The sequence below is a fragment of the Cetorhinus maximus genome, chromosome 14, assembly GCF_964194155.1.
Source record: "Cetorhinus maximus chromosome 14, sCetMax3.hap1.1, whole genome shotgun sequence".
Classification (NCBI taxonomy): Eukaryota; Metazoa; Chordata; class Chondrichthyes; order Lamniformes; family Cetorhinidae; genus Cetorhinus; species Cetorhinus maximus.
The window spans coordinates 70,020,395-70,045,285 of NC_135892.1; the positions used below are offsets into that span (position 1 = coordinate 70,020,395).

Here is a 24,891-nt window from a genome sequence, read left to right on the forward strand (position 1 = left end):
AGGCCATAACCTCACATCCTCTGGATTGGAATAGTTAGGTGCACAATTACTGTAAATCTGCAATATGCCATTACTATTGCTCACATACCCATTTACTGGTTAATAAATTGGTTTGGCGGCTTACAGCCTAAACAAATCACCTTGTGGAAATTTTATTTCATCACCTTCTTAAATTAAGGAAAAGCATTTTAGGTCATGTGATATAACCAATAGTCAAAATACAGTGACAAGAGTTTCTGGTTGACCCCTATGAATGACCTAGACATTGGGCAAGCAAATGTGTATAGCAGATGTAGGGAATGAGGGTACAGTATAGAGTACTCTGAAATGCTGAACCGAAGAGTAAAAATTTGGAGTAAAAATCCAAAAATTTTTAAGGCATCTTGATTTAACTCTGGATGGCAGATTTGTATCACTGTGGTTCAGTTGGAAGCAATCTCACCTCTGAATCAGGAAAGTGTTGTTTGTGGGAGTTTGCTGTATGCTAACTGGCTGCTGTGTTCCTATATTAAAACAGTGACTATACTTCAAAAGTACTTAATTGGCTGTATAGTGGTTTCAAAAGTCCAGAGTTCATGAAAGGTGCTATCTAAATGCAGTTTTTTTCAGTACTACACTAGCTGAAGTATTATCAAGTAACAGTAGTACTTAACAGCAACATTCGTTCTGATGAAGGGTCATCATCGAGCTGAAACATTACCCAAGTTTCTCTCACAGGTCTCCTGGCCTGCTGAGTATTTTCTGTTTTTATTTCAGATTTCCAGCATCTGCAATATTTTTCTTTGGTAGTAGCATTTAATACTTGAGCAAGGTGAGCTCTATCACTTGCCAGTGACCAAGTAATGGGTAGAATTAGCACTGTATATATCACCCCTTCCTACTGAGGAAGTTGTATAGATTGCAAATAAAAATATAATTCGATTAAATGTCAAATAAATTAATAGAACGCTGTTAGTTATATTCATAGTAGGCCAACAAGATTTAGGTAGAATTATAAAAAAAACTTCAAACATTTCAGAAAAATAATTATGGACCCTGTAATGTCATTGCGGGGAAATAAGCTCTGCACTTGCAGACAAGGCACTGAATTAATGAAATAAATAATTGGTGGCTTTCACGATATACTGAAATCCACGAGTGCGGAAAAAAAGATTATTTATTAATACACACGTTTTTCCCCGATCCGCGCTTTGGCACGAAAGGTCGCCTGAACTTGGAGCTGTAGAACGTCAGAATCCAATGTTTTGATAACGAGCTCCTGCCAAAAGCAGCACGTGTTTCCCAACTCCCTCTGGAGTTTCAAATAAAGTAGCGTTCCCTGTCAGATTATAGTGTGGGCAAACAACAAACGTAATCTGTAACCTCAGAATCGTGCTGCTAGTAATCTGAAATCCACATGAAGGGGTGGCACTGCACAATATTGTTACAAAAATATGAATTATTGTACGGGTTATCCATCTGGAACGTCCTGTGTGCAGTCGGTGATAAGAGGTGTCCAATGTTAATAAACAGGTTTCCTCTACACCTCATCAGCGCCTTCCTTTCCTAAGCAATTGTTCCTTTAATGTTTTGGTGTGTTTTTCCATTTACTCAGAATTGCGCCTCTGGGGTTGATGCAAGATTATTCGTCGCGTTTCAAAAATAAGTGCCAAGAATGGAGACACCTGTTTTGGAAAGAGTTTAGCGCTAAAAATGAATATAAAAGAATCATTACAGCCCGGAGTGACCGCAGGGAGAATTGTTATTTACTTCCATCTTGGAAACTGTTGCAATCGCCTCCTAATCAACATCGTATTTACTTTGGCAATTTATAGCCGAATAGGAAAATCCATGTAGGAAAGTTAGAGAGAAAAAACATGGCCAGAGTGGAGCAATAAGACCCCGAAAGTTAATCTTATTTGAAAAGTGAGTTAAAAAAGACAAACTGAAAGTTTAAATAATGAAAATGGTGGAAGAAAGGAAATTATTCTGGCAAAGCAGAAAGTGAATAACCCCTCAGATAATAATCGAATTTGTGAGATGAAATGAAAATTCAATCTATCTTTTCCTTTTGCATTTCTATATATGCGTGCAAACCGTAAACACATTATCAGAGGTAACTGGATTCGATTACCTCATTTATCTGCTCGGCAACACATCGTACTCTGCCACAATAACCAGGATTTTTCATCGAAACCCTCGAAGTTACGTGTTTCGCAATCTACTTACTCGCAATATCCTCAATTTGGAAGAAAGGGGGAGACTACTTGAGTATTTTGATTACATTATCCACTCGATAACATTCACTTTCGAAAGGTCACGTTCCCCAATACCGATAAAAACTTTAATGTGTTGTACAACATTAAGAACAACTAGGCTTGCAGCTTCAGAGCAAGAGGAGCTGTCTAATTTTATTTAATGATGTAATTGAACAGCCTTACTAGTTATCTCCAAGTGGATTACTAAAGCAGTTGCGCTAATCCTCTAACTATATTTCTTCAAATATTCCAGCTAACTGTGGTGAAGGGGGCTAAAAGAAAATCAAGTGATCGTATCTTTAAAAAAAAACTTCTAACTTAAAGTCATGTGAAATAACTTCATTATTTGTTGTATAATTCAAAACTTCTTTATATCTACATGAAGTCATTGTAAGGCAATTTTTAAAATCTGCAAATGGGCTAGAGCTCTTAGAAATGCGACAATGTTGTTCAAAAACGTTTATTCAGAATCACACCAGGAGAAGATAGATTACATTTTCATTCTTTAAAAACAAACCTACTCACATTCATACGTGCGAGTAATGAACAAAAATCAACTGCTAATAAAGACAAAATGATAAAATATTCCCTGACAGCACTACAGCTCTGCATTGAAGTTAGTTAAAATATGAACATTCTAGCGTGTATGCATTTTATTTATAGATACTTCATATGCACATAATGCTCATTATCTAATTGAAGCATTTAAGATGATTAAAAAGTTTGATAGAAGAGATAGAAAAAAAGTGAAAAAAGAAAGACCTGTGTTTATATAGCATTTTTGACCACCGCTGTTCATCTGAAAAACACTTTACAGCCAATGAAGTACTTATGAAGGGTCGTCGCTGTTGTAATGTAGGAAACTTGGAAGCCAATTTGTGCACAGCAAGCTCTCACAAACAGCAATGTGAAAATGACCAGATAATATGTTGCTTGTGATGTTGATTAAGGAATGAACATTGACCAGGACACCATGGAAAACTCAACTGCTACTCTCCAAAAGAGGGCCAAGGGATCTATTTTGCCCAGCCAAGCAAATAGATGGGGGTCTTGGTTAAACATCTCATCTGATAGACAACACAGCACTCCCTCAGTTCTGCACCTGGGAGTCAGCCTTGATTTTTGTGCTTAAGCCCTGGAGTGGGGCTTAAACCCAGGACCTTGTGCCTCAGAGGCAAGAGTGCCATCATCTGAGCCACAGCTGACACATAGAGGGAAGTAATTTCCTCTGGTTGGTGAGTCCAGAACAAGAGGGCTTAACCTAAAATTCAATCTAGACCATTCACAGGTGGTGTCAGAAGGTGCTTCTTCATCTAAAGAGTATATGAAATCTGGAACTCACTCAACCAAAAAGCTGTGAGGCTCAGTCAATTGAAAATTTCCAAACTGAGACTGATAGAACATTGTTGGCAAGTTATCAAGGGTTATGGAACTAAAGCAGGTCAATGGAGCTAAGATTTTACAAAGTTTTCAGACAGTCTACTACATGTCCTGAGTGTTTTTTAGACCAACTGATTTGATTTAAATGCTAACAGTAGAGTATTGTCTGTAATCTTTCAATACTTTCCATGTTGATTTTTAGATGAAGAGTAGTACCTATGCATTGTTAGATCCTGTGAAGCATTCTCACTGGACAGGAAACATGGAGTTTCTGAAAGGCAATGTTAATGGAGGGGTGCCTAACTGGAACCCATTTCACAACTACCTGTCTGAGACTGGTATCTACAATACAAAGGAAACAGTTCTTAGAGTGAAAAATATCATAGAATCATAGATCAGTACAGAAGTGAAGCCCATTGAGTCCGTGGCAGTGCTTTCAAATAAAATCCAGCTTCTGTTCTTTCCCCATATCCTGGAATGCTTTCTCCTTTGGGTAATTATCCAATTCTCTCTTGAAGGCTACTTTTGAATCTGTATCCACCAACCTACTAAGCAGCATATTCTAAATCCTAAACACTCATGTAGAAAGGATTTTCCATCAATCTCTGGTTCTTTTGCTAATTACCTTAAATCTGTGTTCTTCTGGTTATTGACTCTTCACCATTGGAAACAGTTTCTCCTTATTTACTCTGTCTAAACCTTTCATGATTTTAAACACCTCTATCACATCTCCTGTGCTCTGTTCTAAGCAATATGACCAAACTGACAACAGAGTGACTAATATGGAAACGTAGCAAGTGTATAAAAGAGGAACATAGGAATAGTAGTAGATTAGATGATTAAATAATGGCTGATCTGCTACAAATCTATATCTGCACTCTTGCTCCATATCCCTTAATATCCTTACTCAACAAAAATATATGAATCTCAATTTTGAAAGCTGCAATTGTCCCAGCATTCACAACCTTTTAGGGAGAGAGTCCCAGATTCCTAGTGCCCTTTGTGTGAAAAAGTGTTTTCTGATCTCACTATTGAATGGCCTAACATTAATTTTAAGATAACGTCCCATTATTCTTGATAAAAACAAAAAACTACTGTGGATGCTGGAAATCCAAAACAAAAACAGAATTACCTGGAAAAACTCAGCAGGTCTGGCAGCATCGGTGGAGAAGAAGAGTTGACATTTCGAGTCCTCATGACCCTTCTGCCGAAGGGTCATGAGGACTCGAAATGTCAACTCTTTTCTTCTCCACCGATGCTGCCAGACCTGCTGAGTTTTTCCAGGTAATTCTGTTTTTGTTTCCCATTATTCTTGATTCCCCATCAGAGCAAATAGTCTATCCTTTCAAATCCTTTCATCATGTTAAATACTTTGCACAGAATATCCCTCAACCTTCTATACTCAAGGGAGTATAAAAAGTCTTGCATTTATATAGTGCCTATCACAACATTAGGATGTCCCAAAGCATTTTACAAACAACTAAGTACTATTATATTATAGGTAATGTGGCAGCACATTTGTCCAAAGCAAGATCCCACGACCAGCAATAAGGATCAAATCCTCTGTTTTAGTGATAATATTGGCGAAGACACTGGGGAAAACTCCCCTGCTCTTCTTAAAAATACTGCAATTAAAAAAAAGAAAGACTTGCATTTATATAACTCCTTCCATGGCCTTGAAACATTTCCAAGCACTTTACAACTAACAAAGTACTTTTGAAGTATAGTCACTATTGTAATGTAGGAAATGTGACGGCCAATATGTGCACAGCAAGCTCCCACAAACAGCACTGTGATCATGACCAGATAATCTGTTTTTATATTTTTGATTGGGGATAAGTATTGGATTTTTTACCTCCACCTAAGCGGGCCTCAATTGAACACTATCAGGAAAACACCACTTCCAATATTGCAGCACTCCCCCAGTACTGCACTGGAGTGTCACTCTATATCTTGTGCTCATATTTCAAGTTTATATAACATGTTTGAATAATTTAATCCTTAAAGCCCTGGTAGCATCCCAGTGAATTTGTGCTGCACCCTCACAAAGGCTAATATATCCTTCCTGAGGTGCAGTACTCCACAAAACACAGTATTCCACAAAACACAGTATTCCACAAAAGATTTTGTGAATAATCTAATGATACGGATAACAAAGTAACAAATAATTCAAACAGAGATACTGCAGCAGTTGGGAAAAAAAACACAACTTCTGTGCAACTGTAAAAATGAAGTTGGTAATAAATAGAATCTGTGCAGATGTGAAACTGAGATTCTCAATGCCAAACAAAGAAGACTGGTGGTTATTTAAGTTATGATGTTACTAACGTATGCTAAAAATTAGTTGCACAGAAGAATGACTAATGAAAAGATCTTTGAAGCAACACAAGAAAAAGAGAAATGTTGAGGCTGACCTTGATGAGAAAAGATGGTAGAGTGTAGGCACATTATTCAGAAGTCATAATGAAGGCAGGTGCCTCAGACCAGAGACATGAGGTAAACTGCATGCCTTGACAGTCCATTACCTTAAATTCATCAAAGCATTGTCAGAGCAACTGCTCACTGTACTGCACCACATATTGGTGGCAATGGCCCAGAAATGCTGCATGTGTCCCTCGGGTCCAATAGTCTCTATACATACTATTACAGGGATGCCAGTAAGAAACTTTATGCATAGTACAGATGAGAACCAAGAATGGAGTTCTACATGAAGAAAAACTTTTCCTTGTTTTAAAAAGAAGTTCATTCAATATTCTCAGTATTTTCAAGAACTCTATTCTTGTTCAATCCCTTCCAAAATGCACCAGAAAATTATATATCTGTGTTTATATATTGAAACATATAAAATTAGTTGCACTACCTTACTAGTTTCATATTATGCTTTTTTTTCATTTCCCAATTTTTTTCCATTATCATTCTTGCCCATTCCCATGCACGGACAGGAGTGAGAAAAGCATGTCAAACTATTCAGTATTTATTTCTTTAACGTTTTTATGGAGGGGAGAGAAATATTACACTTATCAATCCTAGAAGTGTAATTCTCGAGGAACATTGAAGTGCTTCTACTTTATGCATCCATTGTCACAAGATGGTGCAGTCAAACTAGGATAGCGTGGGTTAAATGGGTTAGAGCAATTTATCAATTTCAGAAGATACCTCCCTGCTTCACTAATGATATTTACTATCAGCCATCTTGATTACATTTACAACACTGAGAACCACAAGAGGCGATCGTGGATAATGACAAGAGAAGCATCTGTAGGTGGGAAAGGATGCACAAATTAAAGTATTACTTTAGTTTGAGTAGATCATTTTATGATAGAATAGGTCACCGCATCTCAAACCTGCAACAACCAAGAATCCAAACGTTCCTTACCTCAAAATCAAAATATGTATCTTTTGGCTTTGTAAAGTTGCTGTGTTGGGAGGACAAACGCGTCTTTACACGGGATTCCGTTATGAAGTTGCGTGGTAGTCAGGTATTCCACGTCCGCTGGCTGTTTGAGTTCGATCTTGGAGTCACTTTCTGGTCATTGCATATCGGTAGAAGCAGATGGCCTACAAACTAAGACCATGCAAGATCTGATTGTAATTGTTTCCTGATTCATGTCCCATGCACAAGCTCCATGCAACATGTTTTTTTTAAGTTCATGTGAAAGTGAAAAATGTTTTCTTTTGATTGTGTAAAGTAACCTTCAACGTAACCAGCGAAAATCCTTTAAGTACATAGTATGTGGTGTTGGGGTGTTTTCAACATCTAGAGTACAACTGTCCATTTCATAACCGATTACCGAGTGAGGTACAGCAAACAATCAGAAGAAAGAAAAGCTGCTGAGTTGCTTCTGTTTTATAAATCAATTACCGGGAAGAAATACAACGTATGTGCACGATTTGAAAAACATGGCTACAAAACGCAGTGTGCGGCTTTCAAAGGACACCTGTAGCGTACTATAAAATCCCAAGTGAATAAACCTGCGTCTCTAAACCGAAAGATGCTGAATATAATAGGCGAAGTCATTGAATATTGTTCCTATTATAAATGCCTGGACACAGAATTCCTAAAACGCCAGGCTGGCAACAACCGACCATGAACATGTGAGGGACATAATCTTAATTGCGACAAGACTTTTATACTCGTGAAATGGTTTCGCAATTAACAATCAGCAATACAATTTATATTAAATTCATACTATTATGTATCCAAACATTTCGGAGCTAATAGCTGGGTACAATTCTACAATGTGCCGCTTAAAGAATGCCAACGTTGAACTGTCTTGTAATTTTTGATTAGCAATCTACTGATAATGTTTGTTCCCTAAACGTATATTTTAATAATAGTCATATTTAGCGCCACTTCTATTGCAATAAGTCCAGGTTGAAAGATGACCGCTCTCCCTAATAAGCCCATTACCTAGCAACTGTTCATAAACCTTACCTTCAGGGTTGCTTACCTCTACATCTTCCGCTTGGACAACGTGGAGTTCATGCTTATGAATTTAAAGTATCATTTGCAACTTCCTTTTTAATTTATATAATAATAATGTAGCCATCCACATATATAGGCATTTACGTTTTTAACCAGTTAAATTGTGTGTAGCCATAACCTGGATTTCAATTAAAATGAAAAGCTGTTCCATTATAATTTTGAACAATACGTGTAACTAGTGTCAAACTAATCCCGAAATGCATTAATCGCTAATATTTTTGCCTGATTGACATAACTGCAATATGATCTCTATGATCATCTAACATAAAAAGATGAAATGTTCTAACTAAATGTGATGAGGCGCCCACATACTAAAAAGGCAGAGTCCTTTTAACAAATCATTTTAAGCAGAGTCTCAATATCCTTAACGTATCCAAAAATGTATTCAACATGAAAACCATTTTAAAGCAAAAAAGTTGTTTAGTTAGATTTATTCCATGTTATTCTTTTCTTCATTATTTCAAATTGGTAAATGGTTATTCGATCAGATTAGTGTTTTTGGATGGCGTGACACAGTAGACGGAGCCAACCGGATTTGAAGATCCATCACTTCTGCGGTGTACAAAAGTTGGGGCTGACATCAGTAACTGTCATTTCCCTTCCTTACGTTGAAGTCAAGTCATAGTAAACGCAAAAGTGTCCAAATAGCCTGACGAACGGGACAGCTACAGTTATCAGTGGAGTCTGGTAAAGTTACTTTCCACCACTTTATAAGTTGGCACGACTTTTGCTTACAGGGCTTCTAAGTAGATTTTTAAAAATTCAGTAATTAGAAACTATGTTAATTTCTAATAACCTTTATTTCATTGGTCTGTATTCCAGCATTAGGTAGATCGACCAAAAAACAACATTCAGGTTTATTCTGCGCAGAAAAATACATCATAAACCATTGACAGGCATGTCTTAGTCATTAAAAGTTGAATTCCGATATGCACTCGCACCATTTAAGATCAATAGAATAGGCACACATCGAAATCTACCTCATACTTGGAGCTGTGTTCTTTTTTGACAGCGCCATTTGTCAAAATAGAATAAATAATTGTCACTCCTAATGATTGATATTTGGCAGGTCTGGAACAAGGAGTGGCAGAAAAACCTATCCCACTTGCGTTTATAAAGGCTGTGATTGAAAATATTTCTCAGTGTGAAAGTATGGCACTCGCAGTGTCAGGAGATAATTTTAATTACTTTTAGACTTAAAAGGGCTTTAAGCAAAATAAAACATTTATGATGAGATGTTTCGTCATTTTTAGTAAAATATTTTAAGGGTTAAACACTCTACGCAAGTTGTTATTACAACTTCAAATAACATGGCAAGTACTTCCCTAGAAGTAATCTCGCTTGGCAGGTGCGAAATAACCTATTTCCTGTTTATTTTTTTCTCTCTCCATCACCACATTCTATTACATCCACGGGCCAAATATATATCCATCTGGTAGAAATTCTGCTAAGTCTTAGATTTGTTATCAGAAGATATGTCGCATACTATAGTCACGACAGTGAATGTTTTAAAATTACGCTGTAAATAACAGATTCGTGGGTTTAATCATAACAATGACTAATGTACAAGCGAGGCAGAAAGTAACTTGTGGTTAACGTAATTGTCAGCCAGAACCATAGAAGTACCAATATTAAGGGCTTAGGACGAGAAGTGTCATCGCGCCTTGCCAAATAACTAACATATGAACATTTTTGTGTGCTTTGTGGGATCCTTGATTTTTAATTAGGAAAATTAACAACTAGAACTAAGACAATGATCAAACAGGGCGATATCACTTTAAATCCAGAATTATTTTGGTTCGTATGCATAGATCTCATAACGCAAAAAGTTACCCAACCTTTCTGTTATTTTCACTGGTCCTACAGCATACCTCCAGCTTCGGTGTTACCGTCCCATAAAACTCACTTGTAGCTTTTAAGCGCCTAATTTAAGATTTCGTATTGGAAATAGGACACATCCTATATCGGGTGTTAACCCCTTGCAGCACTTTGTTTATCTTCAGTTCCAACTTTCCCTACCACAGATCAGAGTTCCCGAGAGTCCGGAAGCTGGCCGAATATTGATTGCGCATCTTTTCCAACGCTACTTTGGCTTTTCCGTCAACAGTCCCCTCTAACGCCTATTTATCGACACGCAAACTGATGTGTTTTCTGTAATTTTGTGAGCAGGGTTTTTTTTTTCCAAGCCTAAAGTACGCTTGGGGGTGGGGGTGGGGGAATTAGATAAACCTCCATGTTCTTTTCATCTGAAGTTGGCAATAGTGCGAGAGTCGAACACGGACAAGAAACATGACAATCGAAAACCCTTTTTTTAATGCAATGAGATCAGTTTTATTGTGATGCGCGGCTCAACGTCTCGAACCAAAGTTGGCAAATGCTGAACGAAAGGCGGGAGGCGCGCAGCGGGAGTGGGAGGGGGGGGGGGAGCCCAAACCAACCCCTACCCGCCCCCCCCCACGCGCACGTGACACCCTCTTCCCCAGGCCCCCGCGCCGATTGGCTGCAAGGGAATATTTTTGAAGCCGACCGCCAAGTCTCTTCTCATTGGACAGCAGCGATGGCGACGGCGATTGGTTCGGTGGAGTGACGTCACAAAGACTATGACGCGCGTTCTTCCTGTTTCCTTCCTCGCGTCTTGAAGTGTATCTTCAGCGGCTCGCGCAGAATTAACAATCAGAGAGAAGAGAGCGGCGCGAAGCCCTGCCTCCTGGAGGTCTCCAATATCCTCACCAGCCCTTCTCTCTCTCTCTCTCTCTCTCTCCCTACTGCAAGCAGCAAGCTTTCCTCCTCGCTGGCTACTAATACTACAAACACAGTAAGTAACCTTGTCCCTTACTTACCTTTCTCTGCGTCCTTCATAAACTTTAAACGCTTGCTGGCAGCTAGTTCCTGTACCTTCAGAGGGGATTTATTTTTTTGTTTTAAAACCATATGGATTTTTGGAAAGAGAGGAGGGACAGAAAAAAAGTATTTCTAACCCCTTTTTTGTTTTGTACACAATGCGCTGCTTGCTTTCCAAATATTGCATTGTACTCTTTTGTCCCATCATCTGCTGCCTCTTTGTCTTTTGTCAAGTGTTGTATCCTAGGTATTTCGTGTCTCGTCGTGCAACGGATTTGCTTTTGATTTGCATGGATACTTCCTCCCCCCCCCCCCCCCCAGACCTGGTGCAGATGTGTTAGTTTCGGTTTGCTTTCTTTTGGGATATCATTTATTTTGCAAATGAGCTATTGTGTCGTTGGTTTCGCTGTTCATAGTGTTCACGCCTGGGTTTTATTAAAACTTTGATGGGGCAGTGATTAAATTAACGCGTTTTAAAGTGCACAGAGGGTCACACTGGTTCCAGTCTTTGCGCCCCCCCCCCCCCCCTCCTCACTTTGCCTGCATTCATGGTCAGATATGGACAAAGAATTGTCGTCACAAGGTGTCCTTTGTCAACATTCACCACCCCCCCCCCCCTTTGTACCCATTTCCAATTCTGCTCTTAATATTCACCGAATCTCAATGTGTTCGTCTTGTTCGGTGTGCGATCATAGCAATAACGTCGGAAACTCCGGCACTGCTCTCAGTGTGTTAAGCGTGGAGGTGTGCTGTCAGATCGAATAGACGGGTTTGCGTTGACAAGGAGTGATTAACAGAAAGCAACATTGCAACTGCTGCGTTCGAACAGTTGGGAGCAATAGTATTTGTGGGAAAGACGCATTTTGATTTCATGCAAGGGTGTTGTAGATTACTTCGAGACGAGTCGGGGGGAAGAAGTGGCCCTACCGAGAAAGTGTAATCAACTTTCAGAAGGTGGATTCTGCAGCATCACCAATATTGGAAATGTGGCCTGAGCCTGATTAAATGAAACCCACCCCCCCCTCTCCCTCAAAACAGTTCTTGCTAATTCTGTAACTAAGCCAAAAGGAACTGCTACTTGTCACCTCCTCATATTTGCGTATTGCCGCCTTTAGTTTGAGGTTGGAAGAGATCTGGATTCTTTTCTGCTCGCCTGTGACCTCTTTAGAATTGCCTTTAATTGTTTACAGACAATTCAAAGAGGCTGGCATCCCTGCTAGTCTTGTACATTGTTCCCAATATTGATGTTTATCCAGCCAGCTGCTGGATGCCCCGTAACTCAGACACACTAGCGAAAGGATCGCTTTGGTAATGTTTTGCTTAAGCATCCCCCCACTCCCCGCCCCCAAGCCCGGCTCCGGCTGAAAGTGAGCTGATAAGCACTTAAACACAGATTGTTTTGAAAAGGCGAACGTTCCTGCTGGTGAAAGGTGTTGAATGGTGTTGGCTTTGGGCAGAAACTGCGCATGGGCACTGCCAGACAGGTGCGCTGTGTCAAAACGGCAGGTGCAGTTTCATGTTAGGTGGGAGCAGCAACTCTGAGTGTCTTTAAAAAAAGAGTTCAGTCTGCGATCAAATCTGAAGCAAACTCGCAGATCAAATTAAGATCCCGGCGAGTAAACTTTAAAGACGCTATTACCTTTTGTTGGCTAAATGTCTGTCTGCATTTTAAAAAAACTGTATGATGGAACAATATGCAATCTACATAACGCTCATTTTCAGCCGATCATTTGACGGAAGCACCCGTTTAAACGTATTGAGATAATGTGACAATTGTGCTGTGTACACAGGGTAAGGTGACCACAAGTCTGCAGAAACAGGTTTTATTGCTTTTCAACTGCTCACAAAAAAACCCACAAAGAACTTAAGGAAAATTGTTGACTGGAAATATTTTGAAGATACATTGGTTCTCTTGAAATGGTTCAAAGTAGCAGCTGTGTTGCAACAATGGAGTTCTAGGTAACAGCATCTTCACATCAATCAGTCTCCATAAAGTGTTGCTTTAATTTGTTTAAATGTTCCGTTGTATCAACTAGACTTTTGAAAATGCTTCAAAGTGAATGGCATTTACTTAATCCTTCCCATATTTATAGCCCCTGCATGCATCAGCAAAAGCAGAACTGGGTTGTTATTGGCATAGATGAGGAACCTACATTTATTGTAGCCATAATGTTTTTAAAAGATAATGCTGTAAAACATCTGTGATCTATTTAAATTATTTTTTTTATCAAGCACATCTTTTGCGCAGAATTGTGTATCCTTGATTAGGTACCTTGCTGTTGACGTTATAAGGCAGGTGTGCAGAATATTGTGTACTTAGTTCAGCTTTCCAGAGGAAAACCATAAGGCCAACACATCCCTCCCATCACAGATTTAGCTTCAGTAAGCCTGTTTTGATTTGTGATGTTCTAGTGGAAAGGTCTTGAGAATAATTGGGTACCTAATTGTCCAGATATTAACAACGTGTGTTTCATATCATAAACTCGCAGATAGGTCTCAGAAAATTATCAAATTGGGAATGGTTTCACATTTTTAACCCAAAGCTACACTTTTAGAAAGTGCCTGTATATTTCCATGATTAAATCGAAACCTTGTAGAGTCATAAAGTTACAGTTCTTTTAAGAAAACTGTCATTCTTCAATTATTTTTGCACCCACAAACAGTCTTGTTAATCAATTTAAAGCCTACAATTAGTTTCTTCATTCTTCCTCTCCAGGAGAAAGCTGAACAACTGTGTTTTCTTAGAACTGAAGCTTAAACACATAACTGATTTATTATATGTTATACCTTTTAACCTGTAAGTGAATAAGAAGAATGTACTGGAATTCTGAGCTTGTTTCATGTAACCACTTTATTCCCAAGGAGTTGAATTGTTGAAGTTATATCTTCTACCAGGTGCTAAAGACTCTGCATCAAATTTTGTTTACCAAGAGAATAATTAAAAGCCATTCATGTTTAAATGCATACAGCAGATCAGCTCTGTGCCTCTCCTGCCAGACCACCCTCCATCCCTGCTCTCCACATAAAGCAATGACTTTAAAAAAGGGGTTACTATATTGTTTAATACTCTTGGAGAATGAGTTAAATATCTTCTATATTGGCCTACCTGAAATATTTCAGATCTAAAATTTATTCTGCATCTTTAACTACTAAAGGAGTTTTCATAAATTTTAAAAAACTGATGGAATCCGAAAACTGTTTTGAAAGGAATTTACTGTTGAGGTCTTTAAAATTTGAAAAACAGTCCATTTAAGCAATGTGAAACATTACTATTTTTGATATTATAACACTGGAAAGTTGCTTAGCTGGTTAAATGTTTAACACTTTCAGCGTTCAGCAACTTTCACCAGATGCAAATTAACCAGCAGTGGTAAGTTCTGATGGCTGTTTTGTTCTGGTTTTATATAATTATGTGCAATGCACTCAGGCGATGGAAATTACAAGCTTAAATAGCAAATTTTTCAAAAGGTAAGTGGGCTGATTTTAAAAAATCTTGAGATAGGCCTATTACAAATGTATTTTGTATTGAAAGCAAACAGTTGCTTAGGTAGACTGTGGTTCTCCAATGATTATCACAGATGCGATCTTGGGGAACATGTAGATGTTTTTACAGGTGAACTGAAAAGGATGAGAGCAATTCCAAAATGTCCGCATGCTGTCTTTGGCAAGCAGTTATGCTATTGTGGAGATGTCATCTGTTCAGCTGATGTAAAAGTTTCACATAGGATAAATCTAGCATGATAAATATATTTTGATTTGCTGTTTACATAGGTTATAAACCTAAACCATATATTCAATAGAACCAGCACTTGAAACTTCCATGGGGTTATTTCTGTGCTTGTTAACCAGACATGGGTTGTATCTAGATTGTCTTTATGTGAGAAATACTGCAAACATATTAGCTGTGTTGCTGTTCTTGGGAAATCAGGGGCTCTGACATAAAAGACATTCATTCCCTTCCTTTCCCACGCTTTTTGACATTTTCTTGCTCTGTCGCTGAACATTTTATATCATTTTCTGAAGAGGTTTGAGGATATATAGGAATTCTCACATACAGGCACCCAAAAAGTATTTTTCACTAAAGTACAAAACAAATGAATGTCTTTGATCAGTACATAAATCTCCTTTTTTTTTGTATATATCTTTTATTAAGCTATGCCCTTTGATAAGATAACTATTACCGTAAGATTTGCAAATTGATGTAAATGTTTAGTCACACCATTGTCACTTCTGTTTTTTGTAGGGCATGAAACAGGAAACTATGTCTTACTACCCCAGCATTGATAACCTTTCACCAGCAGTTACCTATATATAGGTTTAAAAAAGAACAAATGGATGGCCTAAACCTATATTTAGGTTTGTTCTGCTGTCTTTCATTTTGTACAGTCAGTAATGCCATATCATCTTGGCATTCTTGGAATGAAGTGTGAAAGAAATAGATGTAATTTAGCAACTTCATTAGTTAAGGGTCCATAGAAAAGAAATTTCAAAATATTAAATCTGAACAAAAGAAACTTACAGTTTATTGAAAAGCATAAAATTTATTTTTCAATGAAAGATGGAAAAAGCTGTGATAATGCCATATATAACAGCACCAAGATATGATATAATACACCAGTGTTTTTGTAATCAGACCTATTTATTTGACTTAAATTTTTCAGCTTTTGAAGTCTGATTTAACCAAAACCTGCTGATTATTTTCTTCTGAGATAAGCAGTATCAATTTAAGCATTTGTACAGGTGAATCATATTACTGGTACTTAAGCAATTTTTTGCTTTTTAAAATCTTAATCCATCTTAAAGTATTAGAGCAGAAATATTTAAAAATGTTTCATTTCAAATGGAATTCATAGTGAATTGTAATAAATGTAATGTGCCATATATCCCGCTATCAGCACATTTCTACTTTATGCAGAATTGAGGTCAGGAAATTTGGAGAAATTAAAGAAAATGATTCATCAGTCCTTTTGTTCTATTGGCTAGGGTCCCGGGATTCTCGAGCTGTGCCCAGCTGACAAGCTTTTGAAGATGGCACAATAACAGTCCAGTGATGCCTGACCATGACAGCATAGCCCTCTTAACTAGACATACGAAAAGACGCAGGGTCGACATTGGAGTGAAGAGAACTGTAGGGACATCTACGGTGTTTACTAAAGCGAAAGTGAAGCTATTCAGTGCCATGAATCCCCACGGTTCAGATCAGGACATTGAGTGCTCAGTGGTTCAACATACAGATGGGGACAAATCAAATGTGCTCCGCAAGCTGTTGAAGAGGGCAAACTCATATGAAGATGCCATGATGCCTTTTCCTGGAGCTACCATAATTTCCCAGCTGTTAAAAAATAATGCTACCAAGAATGGAAGCTCAGAGCTCAATTTGCAAGCCAGTGGTCTCTCCAGCACAGGCTCAGAAGCAAATCAGGAGGATGCCTGTAGCAATTCTTCAAGGGAAAGTGCCCAAGAATGCGTGTCGCCATTTAGCAGACCTAGCATGAGCCAGTTTGATGTAGATCGGCTTTGTGATGAACATCTGCGGGCTAAACGTGCCCGAGTTGAGAACATAATTCGAGGCATGAGTCATTCACCAAATGTGGCATTGCGGGGTGGAGAGAACGATCGAGATGGGGTGCAGCAGCCTGTGAGTCCCAGAGAAAGCTATAGGGAAAACAAACGTAAGCAGAAGCTTCCCCAACAACAGCAACAGAGTTTTCAACAATTGGTTACAGCCCGGAAAGAGCAAAAGAGAGAAGAACGACGTCAATTGAAGCAACAGCTGGAAGACATGCAAAAGCAACTGCGGCAGCTCCAGGAAAAATTCTACCAAATATATGACAGTACAGATTCTGAGAATGATGAAGATGGCAACATGTCTGAAGACAGCATGCAATCAGAAACTGCTGATACTAGGGCACATGACAGGTCTGACAATGAGATGTCGGATCTAGATCCAGGACACTTCCTTGATCGTGCTCGTGCTCTTATTAGGGAACAGGAAATGGCAGCAGAAAATGAAAAATTAAAGAGAGATGGCCACTCAAGAAAAAGCCAAGGCCCAACCAACTTGCATGCTGAAGGGAAACAGCTAGCTGAGACTCTTAAACAGGAACTTAATTCCACCATGTCACAAGTAGTGGACTCTGTAGTCAAAATGTTCTCTAAATCCTCCCACCAGCTTCCTCAGGTCTTCCCACCTATCCAGATTCCACAGGCAAGATTTGCTGTGAATGGAGAGAACCACAACTTCCATACTACTAATCAGCGGCTTCAGTGCTTTGGTGATGTCATCATTTCCAACCCATTGAACACTTTTGCCAACATGCATGTATCTAACCCTTCAGACCAGACAGAAGCACTGCCTCTAGTAGTACGCAAAAACTCATCGGAGCAATCTGCTTCCACTCCTTCTATGGGTGGCCATCACAGCTCTCTTCATCAGTCCCCACTCTCAGCTGCAGCAGGATTTTCATCCCCTGCTTTCCGCCACCCACTGCCTCTCCCTCTTATGGCGTATTCCTTTCAGAGCTCTATAGGTAATGCCTCCAGCACAGTTTCTGGGAAAGACAGGTCATCTCCTGAGTCCTTGGACTTGACCAGGGAAACTGCCTGTCTGCGGACCAAAGTGTCATCACACCACATGAACCATCGTCCGTGCTCACCAATGCATCCATCCAGCACAGCTGAAGGTCTCTCTTTGTCTCTCATTAAATCTGAGTGTGGTGACTTGCAGGATATGGCAGACATTTCACCATATTCTGGAAATACAATATCCTTTTCTGATAATGTCTTAGCATTTAATATAGGTGTTTAATAAAGGTGTATACAGTCAAAGTACAATTGTTCACCTAATTAGTGTCCTCGGTATCCTATTAGAACAATAAGTTGAACTTTCAGAAGGGAATCCACATTTTCTGGGGCATTCATTTTACGCACCATCATTACCTGCTTTTGCATAACCCAAACATGTTGAAGATGCAACAAGTGCATCACCCCCACCCTCCAATGTTCTGCAAGTTCAGTGCAGCTGCCTGCTATGCATGATTAACCTCTGTTCAGCTGTACACAGAAATCTTTTGTTCTTGTATATACAAAGCAAATGATTTTAAAAGCTTGTGAGCACAATCAGAGTGGGCTCAGCTAAACTGAACTTCTTTCACAAGATTTACTTGTTTTTTTTCTATATTTTAGGTAAATGAGTATACTATTTCTTTTCAACAGAATTTTTGTAATGATAAAAATGGTGCTGGATTATCTGCTGCAAATCGCCCTCTGTCAAAGTGCCAGTTCTCTGTATAGCTTTTCATTTTTCCTTTATCATATCACTTAGTCAAAGTAATAGAGCTTCTATTTTTGTTCTTACAAAGATTTGTTGACAGGAGTCAGTAACATACCACACCATTTGGTTTACTTTGCGGCACACTGTGATATTTTGTGATTGAATAGCTAGTTCCATATTTCACAGGTAGTAAAATGTATATTTTAAGATTGTTATATTATCTTATTTTGAACTACATATTATGAATTTTGGATGTCACTTATTGTTTATTAATGACTTTTTTTTTATTTCCCGATCCCATAAGTTGTTGTAGGCGGTCAGCCTATTTAGATAATTCGGAGGGTGTGCAACCATTTTACCTTCCTATAATAATTATTGTATTGTTCTCTTATGTAGCAAGCAAATGTTTTGAACAGCTTTCAAAAGCTAAATATTGTGGATGCTGGAAACCTGAAATGAAACAGAAACTGCTAGAAACGCTCAGCAGGTCAGGCAGCATCTATGCTGGAAATCTGAAATAAAACAGAAAATGCTAGAAACACTCAGCAGGTCAGGCAGCATCTGTGGAGACAAAAACAGAGTTATTATTTCAGGTCAGTGACCTTTCGTTAATTGACCTGACATGCAAGCTTTGTTTTTCTCTCAAAAGATGCTTCCTGACCTGCTGAGTATTTACAGCATTTTCTGGTTTTATTAATGGCAACCTCTTCTTTGCTAAAAAATGGACTCAGTCCTTTAATGAAACAGAAGGAAAGAATGTGAACCTTGAACAGAAATGTACTTTCTATGCAACTATGTAAGACTGTGAGCCATAGAGTAAATTTAGATTTTATTGTGAATATACCCTACAGGATTGTGGTTAAAACTATATTAATTGGGAGCAAGTTTTATCCAATGATAATGGAAACAGCTGAACTGTTCTCAAGATTCCAGGCATGATTTTGCATCTCACAAACACGCTTTGCATCTTAAGAAAATAGCCTTGTAGAATACAAAATTTGCATGTAGCAAATTGGAACAGAGCAACAGCATTATGCGGGTTAAGATAGCTGAAGTCTCAATCTCCGTGGATCTATCTTAGAATAAGATGCCGTTTAGAGATTAAAAATTTGAGTTATGGCAACTAATAAAAGAGGATTGGCAGAAAAGAACAGATTTGTAATGGGGTTCTAATGTTGTTAATAATTGCTGCAATGCCAATGTATTTAATTGAGAGCAATCTAGTAACTAAGGTTAAGTTGCATATAACTTTAACTGACACAAACTAGAACAAACCCGGATTCAGAAATTATACCTCCAATGTAGCAATTATCTTTTTTGATCACAAATTTTGTAATACTAATTCCCTGGCAGCAAGAATCATAATAAACATACCTATAGTATTGTTTGTAAAACATATGCAGCTTTTGATTTTTTTTAAAAAAGCTTTATTATACCGGGTAAAGTATGATTTAAAATTTCCTATACTGAATTGAAAATGGTAATTGGTATTCTAGTTGCAATGCTGCAGTCTTTGATCTAACTGTACAGTTCTATATTGTACTCCACTGACATAACGACTCATCTGCCTCTCAGGTAATACTACATATTTGCCTTGTAAAAACTCTGTATGCAGACTACACACAAACTCATGTGGTGTTTGAATACTGCTTTAGGTTCAGCTGCAGCACAGTATTTCTCTGATCTTTTATTTTCCTGAGCAGATGTCTTTCATTAATTTATGGATTTATCATCTTTTCTTTTTTTACACCTGGCAGCTGGCTCAAGTTTCAGCAGTTATTGTCTATTTTGCATGACATGTAGAATTGAATGTCATCTGTCTTAACAAAGCTGAAGCTGAAAGAATGAGGTGAGCCACATGAGCTGCTGGGACAGAGCTGTACGTTTTCTTACCTCCTTAATATTTATTTGTGCTCGTTTCTTCTGGCCTTGAATGGGCTGTGCTTGCGTTCTGTGCAGCTGTATGTTTACCAAATCTATTCCAACATGAGTCATTGTGCGTGTGTAAGTATCCTAGAAACAGCTAGCGCTTTCTTGGGAGAACAGTTGCTTTCAACGTAAGCTTAAAAGGGAAATTAGCCAATTGGTCAGTTCTGGTTTAGAACATTTTGAGAAGCAGTGGCATCTATTAGCTGTACTTTGAATTTAGGATGAATTTTGTGGTCACTGGTAGATCAGTTGCATAATGTATATGTTACCTAACATTGTTTGAGTGACGTACTTGATTTTTAACAATGTATTAATGATAGGGCTTTTAATAACAGCCAATAAAGGATGCTATGATAGAATTTTCTTTAGAGTTGCAGTTGGCTTAATATGATTGGGGCTGCATCTAGCTTTATATTGGTGAAATATGCAGTGAAATATAAATACAAACTTCCAAAATGACTAAAGAATGAGCCCATCTATTTTTTTGTAGTCTTTAACTTTATAAACCAAATTATTTTATTCCTGACCTTTTTTAAGTATTTTTAAAAATATACTAAAATTAGAACAAATGCATGCAAGTAACACTTCAACAACTGTTCATACTTTTACTTTCAAGACCTTGTACCTTTTTCCCAATTTTTCCTGTTTTCACCGTCCTTTTCTAAATGTAATGAATAATACTGAGGTACAGTGCTGTGGGCACCGACAGCCATTCGATAAATTACCTTCTTGTGGAAGCTTAGGTGGTGAGCATTGACAGGTTGCTTGACAATCAAGTGAAGGAATCATTGCAGAGCCCAAACTCATCTCCACTGAATAGTCATACATGTACTTTCTAGCAGGAGTCATTGTGTGGTGATCAGGAGTGGGACACTTAGGTGATTTTTATTTTTACCCTTTCTTAGCCTAGGGCACAAAAAGAAAGACGTGTATTTATATAGTGCTTTTCATGACCACCAGATGTCTCAAAGTGCTTTACAGCCAATGAAGTACTTTTGAAATGTAGTCACTGTGCTGCCAATTTGCGCACAGAAAACTCCCACAAACAGTAATGTGATAATAACCAGATAAACAATGTTGATGGAGGGATAACTCTCCTGCTGTTCTTCAAAATAGTGCCATGGGATCTTTTACATCCACCTGGACAGGCACATGGGGCCTCTGTCATGCCTCATCTGAAATTCCAACTTCCATTATGACGATGATCAGTTAATTTAGTAGAGGCTCTAGATTAAATATGAGGCCTTCCCACCCCCTCTGCCCCAAACCCCTCCGACTGTATGGCTCAGCGCCAGACTCAAGTGCACTTACCAACAGAGTCATTGGAAGCTCTCACTTGGCGTTGCTGGGTTTAGTCTTTGTAAGGTGATCTTACTGATTCACATAGACTCATAGACGTTTACAGCTCAGAAGGAGGCCATTTGGCCCATGCTGTCTGCGCTGGTCAACAAAGATCTGACTACACTAATCCCATTTTCCAGCGCTTGGCCCGTAGCCCTGGTGGCTATGGCAAACATAATCTGATGTAGCCAGTTGTGTTAACCTTAATGCAGTGTTAAGGCATGGTTAGTGTTAAAGTGTAGAACCATCTTGTGTTGCTTTCTGCTGCAATATTTTATATAGTATATAAATTACGGTATAGCTAGACTTCCTCTAAAAACAAGCACCAAGTATGCATAGGATGGACAGCTCCTCTATACCAGAAGTAATAATTGAACACATTTTCTCCACTCCAGATTTAATTATTAAAATAATGTATTTTGAAAATGTTTATGCAAAGTAAATATTAAATTATGGAGTGGGGCAATGTTTACAAGTGCTCATATTAGGAGTTATCAGGATTTATTATTGCAAGGATGGACTGCTTTATTTCAAGGTTTTTTCTGCTTTCTGTCCTTTCAAAATGAAAGACTTTTAAGTTTCAAATGTCTGCACTGTGGGTTGGTTGCATCCTCCCAGCAAGGAAGCAGTGCTCCCAGGGAATGCAGGTTGAAGACAGGCCTAAAACTGTGTATCCCTGATTCTGTAACTGCACTTCCAGCAAGCCAAGCTGCCCATTGGGAATGAGCATTCACAGAATCACCCCTTAAATTATTTGGTGCAAATGTTAATTGACCACATCAATGAAAAATTGGCACGCAGAGTACATGCTATTGTTTAGTTTTTCTTATAAAACGCTTTTTCTAAATGACTGGAGAAGTGAGGTATAGCAATATAGTTAAAAGATAATTTAAGTATAGCAGAAAATTACACTCGATACAGTTTTGCAAAAGGATACTGGAATGGGGCAAGGGGACACACCTCCATTGAAAGAATTTGCAAAGAAGTTTGTAAGAAATCTGTTCAGCAATGGTCCTGCTTTTTATTTAATCTTGTTCTGGAAAATAATTTATTGCATTTTCCTTACCTATGGCAAGTAGATATAAAAGTGTTTCCCTCTCACAGCAGAGTTACATAAATTAGCCTATGTATATCTTATAGGGGAGAGTAGTTTTCCTAGGATAGCAAATGGATACGCTAATCTATCTAAAGCAGGCCTTCCCAAACTGTGGGTTGCGACCCACCCCCCTCCCCTCCCAGTTGGGTCGTTAAATGGGATTTTGGGGAACACAAGCTTGGAGGCAGCGATTGCTGGCATGGAGCTTGAAGTGATTCCTGACAGCTGCAAGGCCCCTTTTAAATGCTTGCATTTTTTTTATTGGTGGGCGTGGCTTAATTGACTGCTCTCTGAGGCTGGATTTGTTGCTGCAAAAAAAGCCTGTGAATAGGTAGGTGTTCGGCTTTTTTTTTTGGACAACGCTTGCCTCTTCATGAACTACCCCCCTCCGCCCCCCCCCCCCCCCCCCCCCCCCCCCCCACCGCCGGCCAAGAACTAAAACGATCCTTGAGGCCTCCCTCCAAACCCCACTCAACAACTGAAGCCTTCCCCTCACCCCACTCCACAGCTCTCGGACCCACCACCCCCCCAATCTCTGTCTCGCTCTCTCTCTACCAGTGTGCCATAAGACACTTCAAAATGGGTCATATAAGGAAAAAGTTTGCGAAGCACTGGCTTAAAGTGAGGGGTAAGAAATATGAAACTTAGTTGAATATTTTCAATGTTACTGAATATACCTGCACAGTACTTAACCTTATTCAAGCATAATCTATTAATAAGACTATTTAAATTCATTACTTTTATTTAGAACCATCCATCAGAATTGAATAATAGCGCAGTCTTTTCTTTTGGATATTATCCTCTCAGAACCTCTAATAAGATAAGTGCAGTTGTTCTATCCGGTTTTGATGCATTCCAAATCATACATATAAAAATTGAACAATGACAAACTTTCCAAAGCACTGTTTGACTTGTCACACTGTAATATGATATTTGCTAAATAAGCAATGCATTGAACAGAATAAGAATTAAGTTCTTATAAAAGTAATTTCGAATGAAACTTCAGCATTCACTCTTTGTTATTTTGATGTTTTTATGCAAATTCTTTTGCGTAATTATTGTCTTCCCTCGGGGCTTTGCATCCTCAGTCAACATAAAATTTTTGAACAATGTGTAGTAGAGCAGGATGGGTCAGTGATTACAAACAAGCAAATGTTAGCCATTTATGTGAATGTCAGGCTATCTGTTATTAGCTGTCAGTCATTTAAAAAATTTTGAGCGTAGCATACACAGGAACATGCAGGTTGTCTGCTACCTTTGTTATTTCTTTTGCTAAGGATGATAGCATTTAGAGGCCCCATGAACTCAAGTCATTAGTTTTTGAGATACACAGACGTTTGACATTTGTCATATACTTTAAGCACAACATGTTGCCGTTGAGATAAAGTGAATCACTTTCTCATGGTTTTATTATGCCAAACTCTGGTTGTGTGGCACATGGGAAAACCCACAGGAATAGTTTTAGGTGTGACACCAAGGTTTGTGGGTGGGAGCAAAAAAGCGTGTTGGAAAGCTATGAAAGCCAGAGACTCAAAGGAACAATCTCTAGCATGAAAATAGCATTGGGCAATGACTGGGACACTGGTGCTGGGAAGGAGAGACAAAGTGTGGACTGTGTCCGAGGAGAAATTATAGGGCCTGTGTGAGCACTCCTCCTCTTCGCCCATAAGGATTCCACAGGTAAGTGATTTTTCTAAACTTATCTCCGTCTCTTCCGACCACCCCATGTCTCCTGCTATTGTTCTGCTGTCAGGGTTGACCCCATGCAGTTGTCCCTAATTCAGAAGTTATAATGCAGTTGTAGCAACCATAATATCATCAGAATGTGACTCTTCAAATAAAGTAGGACCCAACTCTCTCATGGCTGAATTAAGGTGGTGGAGGGTGGTGGAGCAGGAAGTCTATGCAACAACTTGAGAACTTGTTACCCACCCACCATCATATTAAACCCCTGTCTGCATTATTCCCACCAATGTGTGGGGAGAGGTTGAAATGAACTCAACTATCTCCTGCATTGTTTCTCATCTAAGTGAGAATCCAGCAAGGCATTCCTACTCTTGGTGCCACTTTGGCAGTTCTTGTTTTCATATTTCTAAACTCGGTGACATAGTGCACAAAAAAGTGCTTAGCCCTTTTTAATGACTGATTTAATGGGGACCTTCATATGAAAATATTTGGAAGCACCTAATTTGTTGACTTCTGTGGTTTTCATCAACAAATATCAGACTTGCACATATATAGCAGGTTGAAATAGATTTACTGAATTTCATAACAAATTTTACCACGGTATAATGTTGAATTGCTAGAA

The 24,891-nt window shown here is 38.7% G+C and overlaps 1 protein-coding gene and 1 long non-coding RNA gene across 7 annotated transcripts in view; one reads left to right on the forward strand and one right to left on the reverse strand.

Annotated features, from left to right (window-relative positions):
• The window catches only part of LOC144689721 (uncharacterized), a 129,023-nt gene extending 118,909 nt beyond the window's left edge, over positions 1 to 10,114 (reverse strand). For both annotated transcript variants that reach the window (XR_013578689.1, XR_013578690.1), the window contains exons 1-2: positions 9,942 to 10,114; positions 6,994 to 7,182 (exon numbers count right to left, since the gene is read on the reverse strand). This is a non-coding gene — a long non-coding RNA (uncharacterized LOC144689721). The remainder of the gene's footprint in view (positions 1 to 6,993; positions 7,183 to 9,941) is intronic.
• The window catches only part of prox1a (prospero homeobox 1a), a 131,387-nt gene continuing 113,668 nt past the window's right edge, over positions 7,173 to 24,891 (forward strand). For 4 of the 5 annotated variants that reach the window (XM_078557054.1, XM_078557056.1, XM_078557057.1 and 1 more), the window contains exons 1-2: positions 10,724 to 10,918; positions 15,928 to 17,707. In XM_078557054.1, the coding sequence (XP_078413180.1) occupies positions 15,995 to 17,707 (1,713 nt within the window). In that variant the 5' untranslated portion in view covers positions 10,724 to 10,918; positions 15,928 to 15,994. Of the gene's footprint in view, positions 8,791 to 10,723; positions 10,919 to 15,927; positions 17,708 to 24,891 lie in introns of those variants that run through there. The other variant, XM_078557055.1, reaches the window with a different exon arrangement.